The sequence below is a fragment of the Scleropages formosus genome, chromosome 24, assembly GCF_900964775.1.
Source record: "Scleropages formosus chromosome 24, fSclFor1.1, whole genome shotgun sequence".
NCBI classification, from domain to species: Eukaryota; Metazoa; Chordata; class Actinopteri; order Osteoglossiformes; family Osteoglossidae; genus Scleropages; species Scleropages formosus.
The window spans coordinates 11,818,209-11,839,851 of NC_041829.1; the positions used below are offsets into that span (position 1 = coordinate 11,818,209).

Here is a 21,643-nt window from a genome sequence, read left to right on the forward strand (position 1 = left end):
CCAATTAACTCATGGTTGTCTCCCTTTCTCTCACTCCCCCCACACACACACACACACACACACACACACACACACACACACACACACACCTGCTAAAGAGTAGCTAGCCCTGTGCAAACTACACACTCTGCCAGCTGGATAAAGTGCGAAACATTCCTATGCAGAGACATGCGATGGATGCACAGCAGGAAGGACACATGCCCGCACACAGCACCTCCAGTCACATCAGCATCTGGCTATCCCATGAGCACGCAGCCTAATCCCACCATAACACACATGCTGACCTTAATACGAGCCTTTTAATCAGTGATGCGTTAAGGCACGCATGCGCTAAAGCACATGCATGCGCGTGCACACGCACACACCTTCAGCAGGAGCACAGTAGGTGCTTGAGCTTGGGTTAATTACAGGGATTAAGATCTGATCTCTCAGAGCACCACAGCCCAAAAGCTGCACCGCACCACACCTTCTCCATTGTTCACCCGCCCACATCTACCAGGAAAGGGGAACCGCAGCGATGGTACGGCTCCAGGAGATAAGGCCCGAAATCACGGGGTTTCTGTACGCCTCACGCGCCTCATCGGGCACGTCCCTCAAAAGCTCATCTTACGGCAGGAAAACGGGGTTGCAAAAAAATGCCGATGTAAGCATTGACATCTCCACAGCACCGAGAGCTCCACAGAACACCACCACCTTCTTGCACCACTCTGTGGTGTTGTAACACGTGGGCTTTAGGAGCAGAAGGGGTCATACAAGAAGAAGAACATACACACATGGCTTGCACAACAGCTGCCATCCAACTTTCTGCAACGCACAGCTCAGTCCTCACAGCAATTTGGTTCCATGAGCTGTGACTCCAGCAGACAGCATTGGCACAGAGGGGTGTGAATTCGGTAGCAGCGCAAACCACCGTGTCAGCAGCTACTATAGTGGGTACGGCGGCTGCCTTTGGACTCAGAGGTCACAGGATCAATTCGCGCCTCTCGCCGAAATACCCTTAATCAAGGTACTTACCGTATATTTCTCCAGTGAAAATTACCCAGCTGAATAAATGGGTGGTAAACAAGAGTAAATAGCCTGCGGGAAAGCAGCAGCTACACGAATAAATGCAAGCATGTCGCCGGCACACACGTACCGAAGAGCACGAAGGGACAGCAGACGCACAAAGGCGGCGGCGGCGGCGACCGGCCCGATTCTTTCCAAGACCGAAAGGCCGTTGAGAAAATGATCCCACACAAAAACGCACACAGTGTAAATAAACTCCCTTGTGGAAGGGGAACTTACTAAGAATAAAAGAGGAAAAAGTCTCAAAAGTTCCCTCTCAGTGCAAAACAAAGCTATTCCAAAAACTGTATGTATCCATGGTGACGACAGCAGCGGTAAGTTCAGCGGTTACAGTCGTCACCTTGTGATCAAGCCAACTCGTCCAATCTGGGTTTGATTTTCCCAACAGTATAAATGGGTAAATCGGTGTACATAGCATAATACACAAACCTAATATTGTAAGCTGCTTTGGAGAGAAGAGCAAGCTAAATAAATGATGACAATAACAATAATATGTCACACCAAAAGCACACCGTCATGGTACCCGTGGTGACGGACAGCGGCAGGGTGCTCTCGCTCTGCCCCTCTGTGGTCAACATGCCCACCAGTCCACACAGTCATGCATGTTATGCTTATTAGTTCTGCATGGCTGTTGAAGTAGGGCACGGAGCCCCTCCTACAGCAAGCCCCGCCTACAGGAAACCCCACCTAGAGCGAGAGGGCGCGGACAAGGGAGAGCCATACGGTAATGAGCCGTGACAGCGGGACCAGATGCGGCATGGGGGGGAAAATGGCTGCTCTGCAGGCCCACGGGGGGCTTCCCGGGGTGTAACATTGGCCGTGGAGGTCATCGGAGGGCCTGGCGTGGAGTCGCTGCCCCGTCGCACCCTGCTGACCCCCAGCAGGTCCCCCTCATTGACACCACCTTCAAGTGGAAAAAGGCCTTTCAACAAAGTCCGCTTGAAATCTAGGGCACCCTGCGTGTGTCCAAAGCTCCGATCCGCAGCAACCGGCAGCTCCAAAACGGCACTCGGCTACAGTAACGCATCCATCGAATCCCTTTTCGTAGCTCACCAGCTACACACATCATGCTGCCCTGACCATACGTTGGGCACACACTACGAGAATTTCCTTATTTATAAATTGTGACGACAACGCACAGCATAAGAACAGATTAATAACCCCAGTAAGGGCATCTCGGTTACGCTGCTTTACACTGGTTGAAAGCGTTTCTCTGCTCTGTGCCCAGTGGGCTCAGTAAAGGGAACCTGACCGCTGTACTCGTACTTTAGGGCAGCACTTTGCCACGACTCAACAACACGGTCCCTGGGCGATGCGGAGCCCCCCTCCGGACAACGAAAGCACAAGTTGTTCTCTGCAGGCACAAGGGGAAGAGTACGTCTACAGTCAGACATGCTAATTAATCCGTACTATGCTGTCGTGTCAATTACGGCACAACAGTTTTTAAAAAAAAAAAAAAAAAGAAAAAAAAATTGGTTAAGAGTGTTACATATAGAGAAAAGACATATAGTAGAGAACAATAAGAAACAACGGGAAACACCATTACCGTGGACTGATGTGCCCTACTGGACAGGTGAGAATCACACAGACCTGTCCACTTTACTCCTTCTGCCGGGCGAGTCTTCGAATCCGTTCGGATAACTTCCAAAGACATTTGGAATAAACAACTGAAATGCGAGAAGCTGCGTTGAGCTGAATAAAGCTACACCTTGTTTACAAAACATAAATTAGGACATAATGGACAAACTGGGGCCCCGTGGAGAGAGAACGTGCGACGAACTACATTTCATTCTAACGTTACTGCCCCCGATCACTGCTGTGTTCGATACCTTTCCGTCCTTATTCTTCACTAGTTCAGAGACAGTGACCCACTCACCGCGGTAACCGGGACAGGGTGCTGTACACGCGTTATGTCAGCACAAGAGCAGAAAACACACTATATGAGCTTTTAACACTAAATGACCTGTTAAAGGAAGGGTGAGCTCACCGTGGCCTCAACTTCACATTTACACCTTACATAGCTGTTCACGTGCTGAAAACGAACAAGCAGCTTTTAAAAAGAATAACTCAAAGTGAAACTGGAGATGTGGGGGTTGGAGGGGCACTCAAATGCGAAGGGTAGATTGATGACTTCAGGGATCGCATTTTTCGGGAGCGGAACCTCACCTACAGGCCACCTGAGAGCCAGCAAAGCTTAAAAAGATGAGCCAAAAATAAATCTGTGTATTCCACTTCTCTGTCCCAGAGCCAGCAAGGAGCACATTTTCCAGGAAGATGATGCCTGTGATTCTAAGGCTATGAGAGCAAGGGGAAGGGAGGGGAGAGGTATTAGGAAAAGGAGGAAAAAAAAAAAAAAAAAAAGGTGGAACAGGCCCAGGGAACAGAGGTGCATACGCTCGCAAGCGCGCGCTACTAACGCCGCACTCATACGGCACCTCCGCGAGCACGTGGAGCCCGTAAGCTGATCCGGGGGCAGCAGGCGCAACCGTGGTGTGGAATGCAATACAAACACAGCGCAGCGCCCCGTGGGAGCCAAGCGGTACCTTCCTGTCCAAATCAAACTGACCTTTTCATGCAAGCGCTCACAGCACAGTCCCCACACACACTCCAGATGACGCCGATAAAGGCTTGTGCCCAGAGTGACCCACACAGGGCAGCTACGCGCTGCCGCCCACCGCCACGCCTGCGCCTTAACGGGAGCCCAGGAACTGTACCGTGATGCGGGGCTCCGTCCACACTCTCTGTGCTCGACTGCGAGTGGCCAAACGCCGCCCTCCGCTTGGCCCAATGGAAGCCCCGCTTTCCGGCCTCGCTGGGCCCCGGAGTTGGGGGGCCATCCTTGGCGGAGAAGATGCCACTGAAGAAGCGGCGCAGCCAGCGCTCCTGACCGCTGGAGCGAGTGCCCCCACGCAGGAAGCTCTCCTTCTCCTCTAGGCTCTTCTCCGACAACTTCTGCAGATCGCTGTTGTCCAGCGTGCGGTTCTTGCCCTGAGCGCGTTCCCGTCTACTCCGCTCGCCCAGGGCACCCGCCTCGCCGAGGACCCCCATCACGTCCAGCGCACCGCCCTTCTCGTCGAAGGCCGTGTCGTCGAATGCCGGGTTCTGCAGAACGATCGCCTCGGGCACCTTGCCCGGGGCCCCGGGGCCGAGGCAGCCGGAGCTGCGGTGGTGGCCCTCCCGGGAGAGCGCCCGCAGGCGCAGCAGTTCCACCCCGCTCCAGTGGCGGAAGCTGAAGCTGCGGCGGAGCAGGCCGGGGACCCTCTTCCCTGAGGGGGTCTGAGCTGACACGGCCTCTGCCGAGGGCTGCGCTTCAGCCGCGCGTCCCGCGGCCTCGTCGCTCGGCAATGGCGCCGATCCCGTGCGCTCAGGCTGCCCGGGCGACTCCGGCACTCGCCCGCCGTCCTCCCCAAGCGAACACGCTCCCTGCACAGAGGACGCAGCCTCCTCTGCCAGCTGCTCCCGTCCCGCCGACGCTCCCGCGTCAGGCTCCTTCACCTTGAAGAGCACGTCTTTGCGGAACTGGTGCGTCTTCCTGGAGATGTTCAGCCTGCCCAGCTCCAGCTGCCCTGTGCTGAAAGTCCTGAATTTGCGCACATGACCCTGGGCGCCGAACTCGTCCGTCTCGTCCTCCACCTCGCGGAGCTGCTCCAGCTGCGCGCCGCTGCCCTCCCGCCGGTACGCGCTCGCCATGCTGGGGATGCTGCTGGCGGCTGCCTCCACAGAGAGACTCTCCCTCTTCACAAGGGTGAGAGAAATGCGGTACACGGTCTTCCTTTGTGGCGTTCCGCGCTCCATGCCGTCGGCGCGCTCCCCGTCGTCCAAAAGGTGCATGATTCTCCGGCGGCGAAATGACAGAAAACGAACAAAGAGTGTAAAGCGCCAACCTTTACGTTACCGCATGGCCGCGCGCGACGGGGATCGTCGCCCTCTATCCATTTCGCTGATCCGCACGCACGGGGACGCGCCTCCTAGCCGCTCGTGTGCGCCGAGCACGGCGAGACCAGACGGCGGAGAGATCCGCGGCCGCTAAAACAAAGCGCTGCCGGAGAGGCTCCGTGCTGCGGCCGGCGCTGATCCAGCAGCAGGGTGAGCCGCGGAGATCGGGTTCGACCCACCTCCCCCTCACCGCCCCCCACGTCTGCGGCAGCGGCTCTTTGGATCGCGGCCCCAGATGCAGATGTGCGAACGACTGAGAGTCCGGGGTCCCGCTTCTCTCACACCCACGGCGGCAGGCGCGCGATCGCTACGGGGAGCGACGTGGACGAGGCACGTCTCCAGCACGGCGGATACCCCGGCTGCGGTCCCTGGCGTCCATGTCCCGCGGCCCGCGACGTGCCCACGCTGCTCCTGCCGCACGGACCCTCATCCCGCGCGGCAGCGGCGCTCCGGAGAAAGACGCCTCCCTTTCCTCGGTTCGCCCGCAGGAGCCGCGGAGCCGCCGAGCGAGCAGCCCGCAAAACACGGACAAACAGGGAAAACGCGGAACGGGGCTGGAGCGGGAGCCTGGAGCCTGGAGCAGCAGAGCGTCCGCCTCCGCTCCTCAGGACTCCACATCCGGGTGCTCGGTTCGACCGGAGACAATGGAGAGGGGAACAGCGAGGCGGCGCGCGTGGAGGAGAGAGAAGTGACAGAAAGACGAGGGAGGACGGAGCTGCGGGGGTCCGTGGACACCGGAGAGTCCACTCGCGTGTCCGACCCACAGGCAGAACTGAACCCACCGTGGTCGGACCGGGCGGGAAAACGCTCCGCACCGACACGACACGAGTCAGTCACGCAAAAAAGACTATGCGGCTATAGGCACGACGACGGTTTCGTCATTATTTTTTAATTTAAGCGAAAGTCTTCGTCCATACGGCCATGACGAATGTAACGACTGAGTTATGTTGGACATCACACATCGTCTGCTCTCTCGTTATGAGGAAGAAGAAACAAAAATGGTACAAATATTTGCACTGTGTGTGTGTGTGCTGTGCGGGCTGGGGGGAGCTGTGCATTCCACACGCTTCCTCACACGCGACACGCGCCGCCGGGGCAGGCGCACGAGCCCTCCTCACTTTCATCAGGAGCAAGGCGAGGGCTGAGCCGCACGCGCTCCGTGCGCTCCTCTCACAGGAGGGTGTCCGTTCGAAGCCCAGTCGCTGCCAGAACCTCCACAATATGAATGTTAGCGCTACTGCCTAGAAAGTTCAGTTCCCACCTCCAGCTATATAGGACCGTTGAACAAGGTACTTACCCTAAAATTGCCCCAATAAAATTACCCAACTGTATAAATGCGTAAATAACTAAGTACCTTAACACTGTAAGTCGTTTCGGAGAAAAGCGTCAGCTAAGAGGAGCTTTAGGACATGACTCAATACACGAGTCCCCCATTAAGACACCACCACTGCAGCAGGGGTCCACTAGACCACCCATACAGTGAAGAGCACCTTGGAACCTCTTTCAGGTGTTCCTTGACCCCACCCCACCCCACCCCACCCCCCGTCACACACTGGGCTGCGGAGATAAGGCCTGCTCTGCTGTCCCCAAGGACAAGGCCCAGCCGAGGATCCCGTCCACCGTAGAAGATAAGCCGCTCTGGGGGCAGCAGAAAAAAAAAAAGGTGTCGGGGGCCACGCCTGCTCTGGACATGGGTTGTGTGCGACCTGATCCCCCCCCCCCCCCCCCACCCACCCCCCCCCATCCGCTCCTATTGTGTATTAAAACCCAGGTTCTGGAACAGCACAGGATGGCTCCCTGCTTTCACACACAAACATTGAGCCAACATCTCTCACCTCTACCTGTCCCCACATGGGCATCCCTGCCCAAGGCCAGAAAGGTGAGGGAAGTCCCCCCCCCACCCCATGTAGCGTGGGCCTACGAACCACCAATGGGATGGAGACGCATTAGGAGCCCAGGAGCTGTCGCAGGCAACACCCTTCCTCATTCGGACCTCCAACCGGCTCGCTGAAGTTCACACTGTACATTTACTCATTTCGTTGATACTTTTCTCCAAGGCAACTTACAAAACCTACAGATATTTACCCACTTAAACAGCTGGGCAATTTTACTGGAGCAATTTTAGGGTATGTACCTTGTTCAAAAGGTACTACAGCAGGAGATGGGATTGGAACCTGTGACTTTCAGCTCCAAATGTAACGCAGTCCGTAGTGTTCTCCGAGACGTACATTACTTTAGAGCAAAGCATCAGTTAGATGAATAAATGTCAATGTAAAGGCAGAGGAAGTAACCGCTACGCCACCTGCTGTCCCGGACAAATGCATTTGCCCTTTTTATATTCCTGGACTAAATAGCAGCCTGCGGAGCCAGAAAACAGCCATGGGCAGAGGGCCACTCCGCACTGATTTCGTTTCACGCTCACAGCAAAACACAGTAATTAGCGTCAAACGCAAAACATGACGTCTTTTTGGATGGATTACGTAATGAAAAAAATAATCAACAATATCGTGTGAAGTTTTCAGAGAGCAGTACACGAGCGTAATGTTTCCAGTGTATTAATTTAGTGATGTTATGGCACTGTTCGTATAGAAAAGACACGAGGATTCTGGCGCAGCCCTCAGATTCAATCTCGTCCTCCGAATTTAGGGCGACACTACAAATTTTTCGCAGGCGTCTAGACTGATAAAAATATTTCAGAAAGAGGAAACATGCTGGTATACTTTACGTATTCTAGGTCCAGTGATAACGCATTTCCAGGAACATCCACACCGGTTATTCTAAGCACCAGCTCCTTGGGCTTACAAACGCAGCTCGTCCCCAAGTCCATTCGTAACCTCATTCGTTCACCAATCCAGTGTCACTTTTACCGTTAATTCGATCAATAAGCACTTCATAAATCAGCTTCCCTCAATTTATGTGCTGGTTAGGTTCTGCAAAAACCTCACATAAAGTTACATTTTGTAAAACAGATTTCATTTGTAAAACATGATCTCATTTCTGAAATTATTAGCAACACAAATTAATCTTCAGTTTACTAAGGAAAGTCACTTCCGCAACCTTCCCATCAGCCCTGACGGAAACACGTTTGTCGGCTTCTGGCCACTCTCAGCTTTATTGTTTACACGATCAAAAGGTTGATGATAGAGACATCCCCTGGGTTATTAACCGTTTCCATCTCAGATATAGCTATAAAATTAAAATTTTTCATTCATTTCAAACAATATTCAAATTAAAGACGTTAATGTACTCCCTTGCCTTTCATTTGGGAGTTTTTTTTTTTTTTTTGTTCTTTTCCTCCATGGCCAGGAGGCTTACTTACAGCTTTAATAACTGCATGAATACCGTAGTAATTTAATACATAGCCATCTAAATGTCTTATCCCTTTGTTCAGCACTGCGCAAGAAGAGCACTCTATAAAAAATGAATTGAACATAACTAAAAATAACATGTCCATAAGCTCCTACACCATAAGGGCTGACGAGCAATTCGTCCCATAAACGCGTGCGTTATTTCTCGCCTCGCTACTGACGTTGGACACTCGATCACGAGCTGTTAACATCGTGAAGGTGAGTTAAACGAAAAGGTGGTCCAGCACCGCTGCCCCGCCTACTGTTTCTGGGTGCGTTTTGCTGCCAACTAGCGACTGAAGGAGGAAATGCGGGTTATGCAGCGGACAACTTTCGGGAAAACGTTGTAACGTTTAAAAAGCTGCGCTTCAGAAGGGGACGGCTGGCAGCGTAGTGATTAGAGCTGCTGCCCTTAGATCCAATGGTCACAAGTTCGAATCCCACCTTCAGCTGAAGTACCCTTGAGCAAGGTACTTACCCTAAATTGTTCCACTAAAATTACCCAGCTGTATAAACAGGTAATTAATTTGAAGGAACTTTGGAAAAAAGTGTCAGTTAATACATGCAAGGAATAAAAAAAAAAATAAAAAAAAAAAAAAAAGGTAGAAATGCTTGTGTATCCAAAAATTTGCAATGGAACCATTTGTGAGACAAGTAGTATTGACTTGTTCGTACAATCCTTTGACATACACTAAATGTTTCGCTCATGTGCACGCAAATGCATCACTGAGTTTGTTCAAGTCTACATTTGCTCGGAATGTTTAAGTGTTCCTGCTTTCCCACGATTCCCACACGTGAGAGCCTCCCCCCGCTCCACAGAGACATTTCAGAGACACGAGTGCCAGAGCCGTAACTGAGTACGTCTACTGCGCAGTACATACTGCACGCTTGCGCTTGGCCATCTTAAACAACTCAAGTGACCATGTGATCAGTACCATACATATGGCGTTACATCAGGAAAGAAGAAGAAACGGAGTGGGTAATAATCGCATTTCCCTGAATCTCACATTTGCATGGCATCGCTGTATGGAAGGACGCAAAGGGACACTTGGAACTCCAAACTTCTCGGCCAGTTAACCTGTCCACGCGCTGGCCGCAGACCAAGCGTACGCCCGGCACACGTGAACTGCTTCGAGGGGAAGACGGCCACTGAAGGTTAGTCGGTACGGAGGCTGGCGTACAGCAAAGTACATCGAAGGGACCAGCAGTGGGACTCCACAGTGCCCCCTGGAGGACAAATAAAGACACTCATTGTCCGACACCGCTCGTTCACTGAGCACTCAGGACAGTGGGGAGGAGTGATAAAAGTACCCAAGTACCCAACCTTTAGGTAGACCTTCAATTTAAAAAAAATTTTTTTAAAAAAAAAGCAAGTACACTGCAGAAGTCTGAGGAAGAGTCTTTGTCCCTCACGTGATAGGTGGACACTTTCAGGAACTGCACAAAACCGAGGAACTGGACAGCACTGCTACCAAAAATGCACCATTACACAGTGTAGGGGCACCAAAACTGAAGAGTGGCATTTACAATAATAATAATAATAATAATAATAATAATAATAATACCACCTGTGTATGTTGTCACATAACCTGTGATGTTAGGTATTTCATCTCGCCGTACCACAGCATTTGCTCAAGTACAATATTTACCGGGCCGTAACCCCCTTGTAAAATGAAATGCGGAGGTGCCCCGGTGCACGGGGTGGCGAACCACTCCCTCGGCAATGTCGCAGTAACGAATCGACTCGGCGCTGCTCTAGTCAGTGTCCCGCAAGCGGTACGGCTCAGTAAAACATCCTCTCCCTTGTGCAAATGAGTTATTAAAAAACAGGGTACTGATCCCACCTATACAATATCTAGGCACATACAACTAGTACGGGTCCTAGCAGGTAACGCTGCTGTATAGATGGGTGAATCGTTGTAAGTAGCTTAACGCTCCAAGTCGCTTCAGTGAAAAGTGCCTGATAATTTACCGAATAACGAGAGCCACCACCCTTCTGTACATTGGAGTCACCATGGAGTCTGTCCACAAGCGCTACTCACTCCTGTGTGTAGGAGAGTGACTGCAGAATGTCAGCACACCGTTTCCTCTTGCAGGACCCACACTCAGTCATTGTCACTCATCACCATCAGATATCATCATCATCATCATCATCATCATACCTGCGCCTGCAGATGTGGGGCTTCTTTCTGCGCTCCGGCAGGATAAGAGAAACACCGCTCTGTCGGTGCCTCACGGAGACGTTTGTACGTTCAGTCGTTCACGCCAATTACGCACACGGTTAATCATAACTGGGGCGGCGTGGTTGGAGCTGCTGCCCTGCAATCCGAAGACCCGGGTTCGAATCCCATCTCCCGCAGCCGTACCCTTTGTTCAAGGTACTTACCCTGAATGATGCAGTAAAAATCACCCTGCTGTATAAATGAGTGAGTCAGTGGAAGCACCTTAAGGCTGCAAGTTGCTTTGGAGAAAAAATGTTGGATGAATTAATTAGCGTTTCAATGCATTTCTTTTACCAAGATTACTTCTGTACACAACTTTCATTCAGAGTTTTGTCCAGGTGTGAAAAGGGAATAAGAAATGCAGTGACAGCGAGGCTTTCAGCTCCACTAGAATGCCCTGCATTTTGAAGTGGTCCTTGGTACTTGGACACACTTCAGTCGTTGCGTTTGCAAGAAGCGCCATGACGGGACAGCGAAGGAACACGCGTGTCGGTGTCGGCTCACTAATAGGATTATCGGAAGCCGTTTGCCACCTTTTATTTATTCATGGCTTTCAAAGACAAAGATCTGCTAATTGCAGACCAGACCGTGAAAGCCACACATACACACACAGTCACCCACGTGGACCCGCTCCGGCTCAGCATCACGTTTATTCACTCAGCAGCTTTTCTCCAAAGTGACGTCCAGCTCGGAGAACAACGAAGCGCATTTCATCGTCGGCCAGAGAGACAGACACACGATTCTCCAGGCGAGCTCACTCAGTCCAATAAACTGCACAAAAGAGCTGCAGTGGTTTCGAAACGGAGACATTCAGCAGTTCTGAGGGACAGCGGCAGCTCATTCCGCCACACCGGAGCCAGGAGAGAGAGAACATCCGGGATTTCGATTTCGGTTTATCCACGCAGTTTCGCTGTAGTCGGGCAGGCGCCTACAACAGCCTGCAGTGAAGGCACCCCCAAGTGGACCGCCAGAGCTTCGAGGACACGTGAACATGAAGGCACAATTCCCAGAGACCCGTTTAACCAGCTGTCAACACTGCCGCTTGCGTCACTTGGATCACACGGACCCGCGGAGCGCCACGTGCGCACACCTGGGGCTCCGTCAGGCAGGTGTGTGAGGAAGTCCCGTGAGCAAGAGGCATGTGCTGCCCGTGTCCCGCTGACGCATTACGTGGTCTGATGTGCCGTACGCACAGCGAACATGTGACACGGGAGGGTCGGACAGCCAACGCGGGTCTCCCGCTGTTCAGCTCCAGCCTCCGTCGGCTCCCAGGAGGCTCGGCGAGTGCGTCAGCTCACACGCGGCATGACAGCTTCTCTCTCGCACATACACACAGCTGTACTATTCAAACCCCGGTAAGTGGGTACTGTGCAGGAGTGCTCAGGAGCTCCGAGCACGAGGAGCCACATTTGTTGGTTCGTTCAGCTGGTGCTGTTCTCAAAAAAAAAAAAAAGTTTTACACTGGTTTACCCGTTATGTTTGATACTTCATTTAGCAGACGCTTTTCTCCAAAGCAACTTCCAATGAACTCTGTGTAGTGTTATCAGCCCATTAACCTTATTGACCAAGGTAACTTACACTGCTAGATACACTACTTACACTGGGTCACTCATCCATACATCAGTGGAACACACTCTCTGTCACTCACACACACTGTGGGGGAACCTGAACAGCATGTGTTTGCACTGTGGGAGGAAACCAGAGCACCTGGAGGAAACCCATATAGACACGGGGAGAACATGCAAATTCCACACAGACTAAGTGGGGACGAACTCACATCCTCTCGCACCACCCAGGGACTGCGAGACAGCAGCACAACTCACTGTGCTATCTGTTAATAGAGCAGGGTAATTTTTACTGGAGCTTGCTCAGGGGTACTAGAGCAGGTGGTGGGATTCGAACCAGAGACAATCAGTTCCAGAGGTAGTAGCTCCAAGCACTGCGCCAGCTGCTGCCCCGGGGTGGGCGTGACAGGACTGACGGGCGCAAAGTGACAAGAGCGCCACACTCGGGGATCACAGGACGGGCAGGACAGACAGCAGTTTTAACACTTAACCCTTAAACACACTGGCGTCACTAGACCCAATTACCAGGGTAAATACATATGTAAAACTGTTACCATGATACACAAGTAATCTCTAGACAATCCTTGGCATGGTGTATAAATATTTGTGTTATTTAGGCTCGAGCTGGTGGTTCTCACATTACAACAGGGTCGCGTTCCAACAACCTCATCGCAAGTCGACTTTGTCGCGACTCAAAGCTGGTAGCGCACCGGTCAGAGTTACTGCCTTTTGACCCAAAGGTTGCAGGTTCAATTTCCACCTCTGGCTGTAGTAACCCTGGGCAAAGTATTTACCCCAAATTGCTCCAGTAAAACTACTCAGCCGTATAAACGGGTAAATCAACGTATCCTTCTACCTGGTCTCATTATATCCTGCAGGACGCAGCCTTGGGATCGGGACCCTGTCCGAATCCGAGACCCAACGGCAGATCCCACTCCAGGCTTCCATGTCCTCCGTCTGTCATTAGGGCTCGAACCCGAGTCTTAACCTCGTAAAATGTCACAATACACTTAAAAAGCAGCGTTATATACAGAAATTACTCCTAGACCAGGCCATATTTCCTACAAGCGTCACTTAGAGCCCTAGAGTTACTGTAGAATTTCATTTAGTATGTAACGTGGTGCACAAGGGTAAACCTGTCAGCGTGAACCCAAAGAAGGCAAAGAATGAGCCCTGCGATACACACACCCCAGCAACGCAGCATCACACACCTTTAATTCCCGAGAGTACGCCAGTTGTTTCTCCCTGCGTGTGTGTCCTGCAAATGCACCGCTACAAAACCACTGAGTGGCGCCACACCGAGTCGCACTGTACTCGTACCGGCTGGAAGCAGCCATCTGAAAGATTTATGGTGTTCATGACAACTCTTACGCACATCCTGCCTTTTCCAGTCAAAACACCAATAAAAGCACATCATAATAATATGTGTGTTTTGTACAATATTAAAAATATTCTTAATAATCATCATACATTCATTTGCACAAGGCTTTTTCGCAGCTACTGACAGAATTACACTACTGACACCGATTTACCCACTTACATGGCTGGATCCTTTTTACTGTATCGTTCAGTGTAAGTACCTCAATCAAGAACTACAGCAGGAGGTGGGATTCGAACCTGTGACTTTCAACCGCAGGGCAGCAGCACTAAGCCCCGCACCAGCAGCTGCCCCACCGACCGTACACAATCTGAACGGAGTGAAACCGACCTTAAATCCCATGTATATTCATCACAGCCCTGCATTAGAATAACTGGATTAAACCACGGTTTTTACCACGGTGCTCTGCTGTGTCAAGGACCTGGGGGGACGGGAGGTACACTCCTTTCCCAGGATCCCTCCACACTCACGCATTTACAGGCGTGGCCGTCTGCCCGGGTGTCGCTCGTCGTGTGATGCGGAGGCGCCTGCTTTCGGAGGATAACAGGGGGATTAGAGCGGCTCCATAATGGAACCGGTTTGGACCAGATGCTCCTGATCGGAACAAATAAAACCTCAAACCGAACCCATGAGGAAGTGACAACCGAGAGTGCGGAGCAGGGCGCAAGTCAACACGAAGCTAGCCGCCAGCAGAAGACAGACAGACAGACAGACGCACGCACGCACGCACTACCAGCAGGGCCCAACAAAGGCTCCCTCACACCAGAGCACCAGATCCAAAGCACCATGTCTGTTTTCTCCTGTTCATCACACAGTTGTCTAGCAGGAACGCAGACCTTCCCCCGTCACTACTCTGCCACCACCCACGGACCGTTTCCGGTAACTTCTGATGCTGTGTACCCCCCCCCCCCACACACACACACACACACACACACACACACCACTGCTGTGCACAGGAGATCCTGAGAGGTTGCCACCCCTAAAAGACAAGCATGTGCCTGCGACAGCTCCCTCCCCATGTGTGCAACTCCAGGAACGTCTGGGAGCCAAACTAATATGTGGGGCTCAAGTGCAGTACCGTCGCACCGTGGTAAACAAGTTTATTCATTGAGTTGAATAAAAGTCCAGCACTCGCATCAATATAAATATTATGAACTGATACAAGAACAAGAATCAAAGGGTGACTCACTCGCTCTCAGAGTTGAGTCATAAAGTCACAGCATAGAAAAGCCAAGTGCGCCGAACAGAAGTACGCTGTTTTACCGCGGAGGATGAGTGCGGTGCGGCGGAGGCCCGACTGGGGACGGGAGGTCTGCCGTGCGGCGTCTGCTCCCGTGTCGTTCACCGATACGGGCCGAGGTGGCGCCGCGTCCCCCGCCGTGGTACTCGTGGTACTCATGGTACTCTCTTTGTGTGGCTCCATGGGATTTACTTTTATTTACTTGACACTTTTCTCCAAAGCCATTTAGTGTTCAGCTACCTGACTATTTACTCCTTTATACAACTAGGTCATTTTACTGTATCGGTTCAGGGTAAATACCGTACTCAGGAATACTACACCAGGAGGTGGGATTCAAACCTGAGATTTTCAGAGGAAGAGGCTCTAACTGCTACGCCACCTGCTGGTGACATAGCGACAAAGCCCTGACGCACAAAGACAGCGGTACGACGTCCAGTCACGGTCTCATGAGCTACGCCTCTGGATGGAGTGGACAGGGTCACCTGGTGGGAGGAGGCAACTAGAGCTATTGCCTTTGGACTGGAAGGAAGCAGGTTCGAATAGAGCTGTACCAATGAGAAAAATCACTGCAAGCACAGTAACACTGAAAACAGCTTTGGAGAACAGCATCAGCTAAATTAAGTGATGTCAGTGTAAACAAGCGCGTACGTGTGCGTATGAGGGAGACAGAGAGCGGCACAAGCAGGAGCTGAGTATCGCGGCAGTGAAGGACGGCACTGCATTTCCCCCAGGAATCGTAAGAGCGAGATGTTCATGCCGATTGCAGAAGCGAGCTCCGCTTCACTACGGTAAAGCCACTACTTTGTGGGGGAGCACTAGAGTGTAAACGTGCCGAGAGCGTCAGAAATACCTCGTTTTACTAATAAGGGCCCGCGACTATACGCTCACAAAGCCACAATCAATGCGTGTGAAGCGAATGCAATAGAGGAACAAACAGGGACATGAAACTGCACGCGCGGATCAGATTTAGCGCAGGTACGCGACGGGCTGGATTACTGCGGTTGCCATGGCAGCACCGGGTGCTGCCTTTGTGTGCCTGGAGGATGGGAGCCGGCGGACCATCTTGCCTGTCAGCTGGCAAAGTCGAACCCTGGGGACATCATTACAGAGCGGAGAGAGGCACGTCTGCATGAATTATTCACTGTGTGCACGTGAGCGCGCGCGTGTGCGTGTGTGTGTGTGTGTGTGAAAGAGCACACAAAGCTATGTGCATTTACAGTGTATTGCACCAACATGTACACTGTGCAGTGATTGAATTGCCAACTTGAGAGCACAGGAGACAACACTCTCTCTCTCTCTCACACACACACACACACACACACACACACACACACACCCCCTCAAACAGGCAGCCTCAGCCTGGACTCCTACTGCTCACTTTAAGCAATGCACCCACTGCTGCAGTAAGGTACCAATACCATAGGTGTAACGATGGGTAAATCAGTGTAAGTAAATGTACAAATATGACACAGTGGGCCGGGTGTGGAGAAAAGCATCATATACAAGGAAATATTTACTTTTATTTATTTAGCAGCTGATTTTCTGCAAAGCAAGATAAAAAAAAAAGGTAAAAAATTCAAACACCACTACTCATAACAATAAAGTGACTCTCCGCACCCTGTACGTTACACCTGTCAGCTGCTGATCTGCTGGGTACGGTGTTCGCTGTCAACAGGATTTTTCGATTCCTTCATACGCAGGGAAGTTCGTTCCAGCTGCACTATGACATCTCAATACGGATTATACAAACTTTAAAAAATAAAATAAACTTGAAATCAAATTCAGCTTTCTAACACTGAAGTGTAGAATTGCACTGATTGTTCCCTGGAACTCAATTTCCTCCTCCTCCATCTGTGGGTACAACCAAATCTGTACATCAACTGAACTGGAACTCTGTACCACACTGCATCGAGGAGTGTACTGAGCTGACAATTACCCTGGTAAGTCAGAACAGCTGGTAGTGTAGTGGTTAGAGCTGCTGCCTTTGGACCCAAAGGTCGTAGGTTCGGTTCCCACCTCCGGATGTAGTACCCCTGAGCAAGGTACTCACCCTCAATTGCTCCAACAAAAACTACCCAGCTGCATAAATGTGGAAATAATTGCAATCTTAACATTCTAAGTTGCTTTGGAGAAAAGTATCAGATAAATGTACATGGTTAGGTACTTGGACCGATTTACTCATCTATATGGCAGGACGACTTTTACCAGAGCAATTCAGGGTAAGGACTTTGGTCAAGGGTACTACGTGGCAGGTAGGTGGCATTCAAACCTGGGTCCTTTACGTGAAAGGTGATGCCTCTAGGCGCTGCCCCAACCATTGGCTGCAAGCAACCACGGCACATCTGTAGGAGCGAATGCAGAAATGAGTCAAGGACACGGGTCCCGATGCTCACAGCACTCCGTCACACAACTGCTACGAACAAGAGACCTGTACAGGCCAAGAGTGCACCCTTACGCAGCCCCCCCCCCGTGGGTGCGCCCGCTCCAGCAGCGAGCCCTGGCAGCGAAAAGCCCTGACCCAGCAGCTTCCCTTCCAAGGCCCGTCAGCACCAGCGTCCTGCCCACACAGCCCGCAGTCTCTGCAAAAAGCACGCCGCAAAGACGGCGCGTCCTACTGCCACCTCCTGGTCGGAATGTGAGAACACACAACCACAACGTACCCTACGGTTACACTTACTCCTTTCGCCGACGCTTCTCTCCAAAGCGGCTTGCAATTATTTACCCATTTACAGCTGGGTAATTTGATTCGGAGCAACACAGGGTAAGGACATTGCTCAAGGATACTACAACCGGAGGTGGGATCTGAATGTGTCACCTTTGGGTCCAAAGGGAGGAGCTCCAAACGCTGCACCAGGAGCTGTCCCCAGCAGATGGGCAGGGAACAGGAGGCGTCAGGAACTTGGAGGAAGACGACGAACGAAAAGATCACAGAGCGACGATGAATTTAGTTCAGCCCTGCAGGACAATAAGCACTTTGAGAGGGTCCATCTCCGCTGGCAGGGATCCAGTGGTGAAGTTCTTCCGTTCCCTTGGATTTCTTACAAACGAACAAGAAGCTTACAATCTGTTCATCGCCTCAATTTCTTGCTTCCTAACTGTTTTCCTCATTGTGGAAAGAGGAAGTCAGTACAACACACCATTTTTCATCTTAAAGAGAAGGGGCTCGGAGCGCACGTCACACCGCGTGTATTGTCCTCCGAGGGCAGTTCCACTGCTCAGCAGCAGGGGGCGCTGTTGGAGGCCACGAAACCACAGGTAGCAAAGAAGTGAGACCACACTGCTTGCGCTGGAGAGCAGCACACGCACGTATGAGAGGAGCACTGAGCACTGCACGACAGCCGGTCATCTCCACACACAAACGCACCGGAACGCAGCGCTGCTCACACAGTGAATATATTCTAAGTATCTAAACAGCTGGATGCATCAAACAGTGCCTTTTTTGATGGCGAAATGGATGAATGGGGAGATGAATATCCGTCTCTCCATCTTTATATCTATCTACGGGATATCTTTATATCTGCACTATTCCTCTGTCTATAATATACCTTATCCATAGTATACGGGTGGCACAGTGAATGGCGCTGCTGTCTCAGCTCCCAGATGGTGCGAGAGGATATGGGTTCGATCCCCACTCAGTCTGCGTGGCGTTTACATGTTCTCCCCGCGTCTGTATGAATTACTATGTTTCAGAGGATGTGCGGGAGCCCACTCGCTCTTGAAGAGTGCAGGAAAGGCTGGAGAGACCGACTTTTGGGGAACAAACAACCGATCCCCCTCCGAGGGCTCCATCCAGGTGGACATTGGCGCGCTCAAGTAGAGCGCTCTTCTTACGCGTCAACACCCTTTCCTCGGGCAGGGCTCACGAGCTCGATAAGCGCTCCGACTCCCGGCGCGAGACACCAACACACGTTGAGGCCTTTTATACAAGTGGCCTCAGACATCACGGTAACACAGCGGTGCGGTACCCCACTCTCTTGAACTGTCCACAGGAGGTTATGTGCCCCAGAGGTCAGTGTGCCTGGCACCGCATCAGACGCGCTCGCGCAGGAACCCCTGAGTCACCGAGGGTGTGTATTTTTAGCCTGTGGTGTGTGTTCCGGCACAGAGTCGGCGTATGACGGGGAACCACACTGGCAGATTGAGTGAGAACCGGAGACGCAAGTCCCTGGACGGGACAGAAGGCCTCGTAAAAAGGCCCGGGTCTGTCTGGGAAAGGGGACGGAACAGCACGTCCTCATTCCTCCTGCAGGACGTGTCCCCGATCACCAGTTAGACTCGGCAACAGGGAGAGGAGACATTCCATGTGGGGAAAGACCCACATTCAGCGCCTACCGCCATTTCCGCCGGGACAGGAAACATCTCCCGTGGTCCACAGCGCTCAGGAGGCAGGAGCTCCATCGGCGAGCTGCTTCATCGCAAGTCTGCAAAGCTGGAGGATGCAGGTCTACAGCGTCCACAGCGCCCACCGCGTCCATAGCACCTGGTGTCCACAGCACCCACAGCTCTGGACACCGACTTCTGTGAAAGGACACAGAATGTCCCCGGACCCACACTGCAGCCGCCGTACGCACAGCCTCAGCAGAACCGCAACACAGAAGCAGATGTTGGAAAAAGCAAAGGTACAACCACCACACGTACACCTTCAGCAAGACCAAGCGTGACCTCTGATAATGAGCCCAGCATATCACCACTACCCCCCGCAGCACCAGCAAACACATCCATTTTCGCAAGCCTTTCAAACAGAGTTAAAAACGTAACGCGTTTTCTCTCTTCTATAAATCTAAAAATGTCACCAAGACTTTGCAATGAAATAAAACCACATCAGAGGATGAATTAAGCGCGCGCGCACACACACGCACACGCACACACAATATGAGATGTACGAGAAGCATTCGTTCCCAATTACTAGGACAGAAACTGTACGCTAATTTTGGAGACTGACACAAGAGGTCATTAATAATTTCAATGTTTATCAGCGTTCTACTTCTCGCACCAGGAAGCGAAGTGTTATTTATAAATAACTCCACATGACAATGACTGCCGCTCTAATTGGCGACACGGGCGCAGCCGGCAAATGCTGTCGTTGCGTGTCGTCCGAGCGCCAGTGACCGGCGCCCTCCTACGAGCGGCTCCTCCGTGGCCGTGCATCCTCACCCGTGACAGAAGAGCACTTCATGTGTCGATTGCGTATTTACATATCATATGGAGGCCCGATGGGGAAGTTGTGCTGTGCTCTATGGAGAGGAAGAGAAGCGCGCACTCTCTCACTCACACTCACACACACACCACCGACTACTTCACACCTCGTGGTGGTGTGTGTGTGTGACCAATGTTTGCAACAGTGATTTTCAAAGAAACAACAAAACGTTACAACACACAACATTAAACGACATTAAGCTTCCTTAATGCGAAATACACGCAGCGTTTACAATCGGATCCCCGGTCCTACAAAACAACTTAAGACTGGGGTGCGATGACTCCCTTTCAACTGTATTTCATCAAAAATTATTCAGAAAAAAGCATGTAGACAGAGAGGACATTACTTCTTAAGTCGATGTACCGTAACGACCTGTGTTAGTGTATTAGGAGGGAAACCTTTGTAATGTAAATAGTAAATAGTTGCATTGTGGGAAATAATGTGAAATGTGGGTGCGCAACCACTGGGGGCACTTAGGGGGAAAATGATGGGGTGACCCTGCTTGCCAGTGTGTTGGGGGAGGGAACTAGAGAAACTAAGGAGGCTGGCTGAAGGTCTAAGAGGAAATGGGGTCCTTGGACCGAGGGGGTTCAAATAAACTGTTTGTGATGAATGCTGCCTCCGTGTCCCTCCTCGCCCCATCCAAACACCACAGTACTGTCAATGTAACTAGTTCCTCTAGGATATTGCTGCAAGTACTCTTTAGGACTCTTAGGGTTAATGCATTTATAGCCCATTTAAGTGTGGTGTCATTTTTTCCTCCTTTGTCATTACAAAATGGCACAAATGATTTATGCTGCATCCCATCATTCATTTAACAGGCTAATTGGGTCTGAGCTATGACCCTGTCAGGTGAGTTACTGTAGCGACGGGGTCAAATTACCATTGTTTCTTAAGGATAACATACTCTGTTGCCTGGGCAAACACGTCAACTAAAATTAATTATAACACAGAAATTAATATTTTTACGAATGATAATGATAACAGCAACATATCTTGTAATGTTCGCATTTAAATTTACTTATTTAGCAGATGCTTTTCTCTAAATTGACTTACAATGAGCTCTATGTAGTGTTATGAGCCCACACAGCTTATTCACCGCGGTGACTTACACTGCTCGATACACTGGCTCACTCATCCATACATCAGTGGAACACACACTATTTGCACTAAATACCGATTATTTAGTTGACGGAACACGATTCGAGAGCCAGCGGAAGAAAACGCTGGAATTTTTTGTCCGTTGGGGAAAACCCTACCCCGACAGTAAAGTGCCGTCCTCTTAAAGTCACTTTCATCATCATCTTATCTATATCTTTTGTTCTGAAAAATCTGTAGTTTTAACTCATCTATTCCTGCACAACTTGTATTTTAAAGCGAAGTGGTTTTCATTTTGAAAAAGTGCTTCACCAGCGAGTGCTCCGTTTTCCTCTTCCCTAATTAAATCCCACTGCGACTTAAAGGCTCCATGTCTGCAGCAGGTGTGGCTTTACCTTGTTTTTACACGCTCCCTTCCACTCATTTTACGCAATTTTTGGGGACGCCACTTTCGAGGTGAGCGTGGCGTTTGAACCAAACGACACTACTGCAAACAAGTAGCGGCACGTGGAAGCACAGAAAGAGCCTTTCCAGCTTCTGAAGCGGCACGTTTGATGTTTTCACCTTGTTTTTACCCAGCTGTCCTTACAGCAGC

The 21,643-nt window shown here is 51.1% G+C and overlaps 1 protein-coding gene across 7 annotated transcripts in view; it reads right to left on the reverse strand.

Annotated features, from left to right (window-relative positions):
- agap1 (ArfGAP with GTPase domain, ankyrin repeat and PH domain 1) overlaps window positions 1-21,643 on the reverse strand; it is a 135,596-nt gene that overhangs the window by 103,504 nt on the left and 10,449 nt on the right. For 2 of the 7 annotated variants that reach the window (XM_029248671.1, XM_029248670.1), the window contains exon 1: window positions 3,780-5,138. The exons of 3 other annotated variants lie outside the window; for them this stretch is intronic. In XM_029248671.1, coding sequence (XP_029104504.1) covers window positions 3,780-4,896 — 1,117 coding nt within the window. In that variant the 5' untranslated portion in view covers window positions 4,897-5,138. Of the gene's footprint in view, window positions 1-3,779; window positions 5,139-21,643 lie in introns of those variants that run through there. 2 more of the 7 variants (XM_029248672.1, XM_029248673.1) reach the window with 2 other exon arrangements.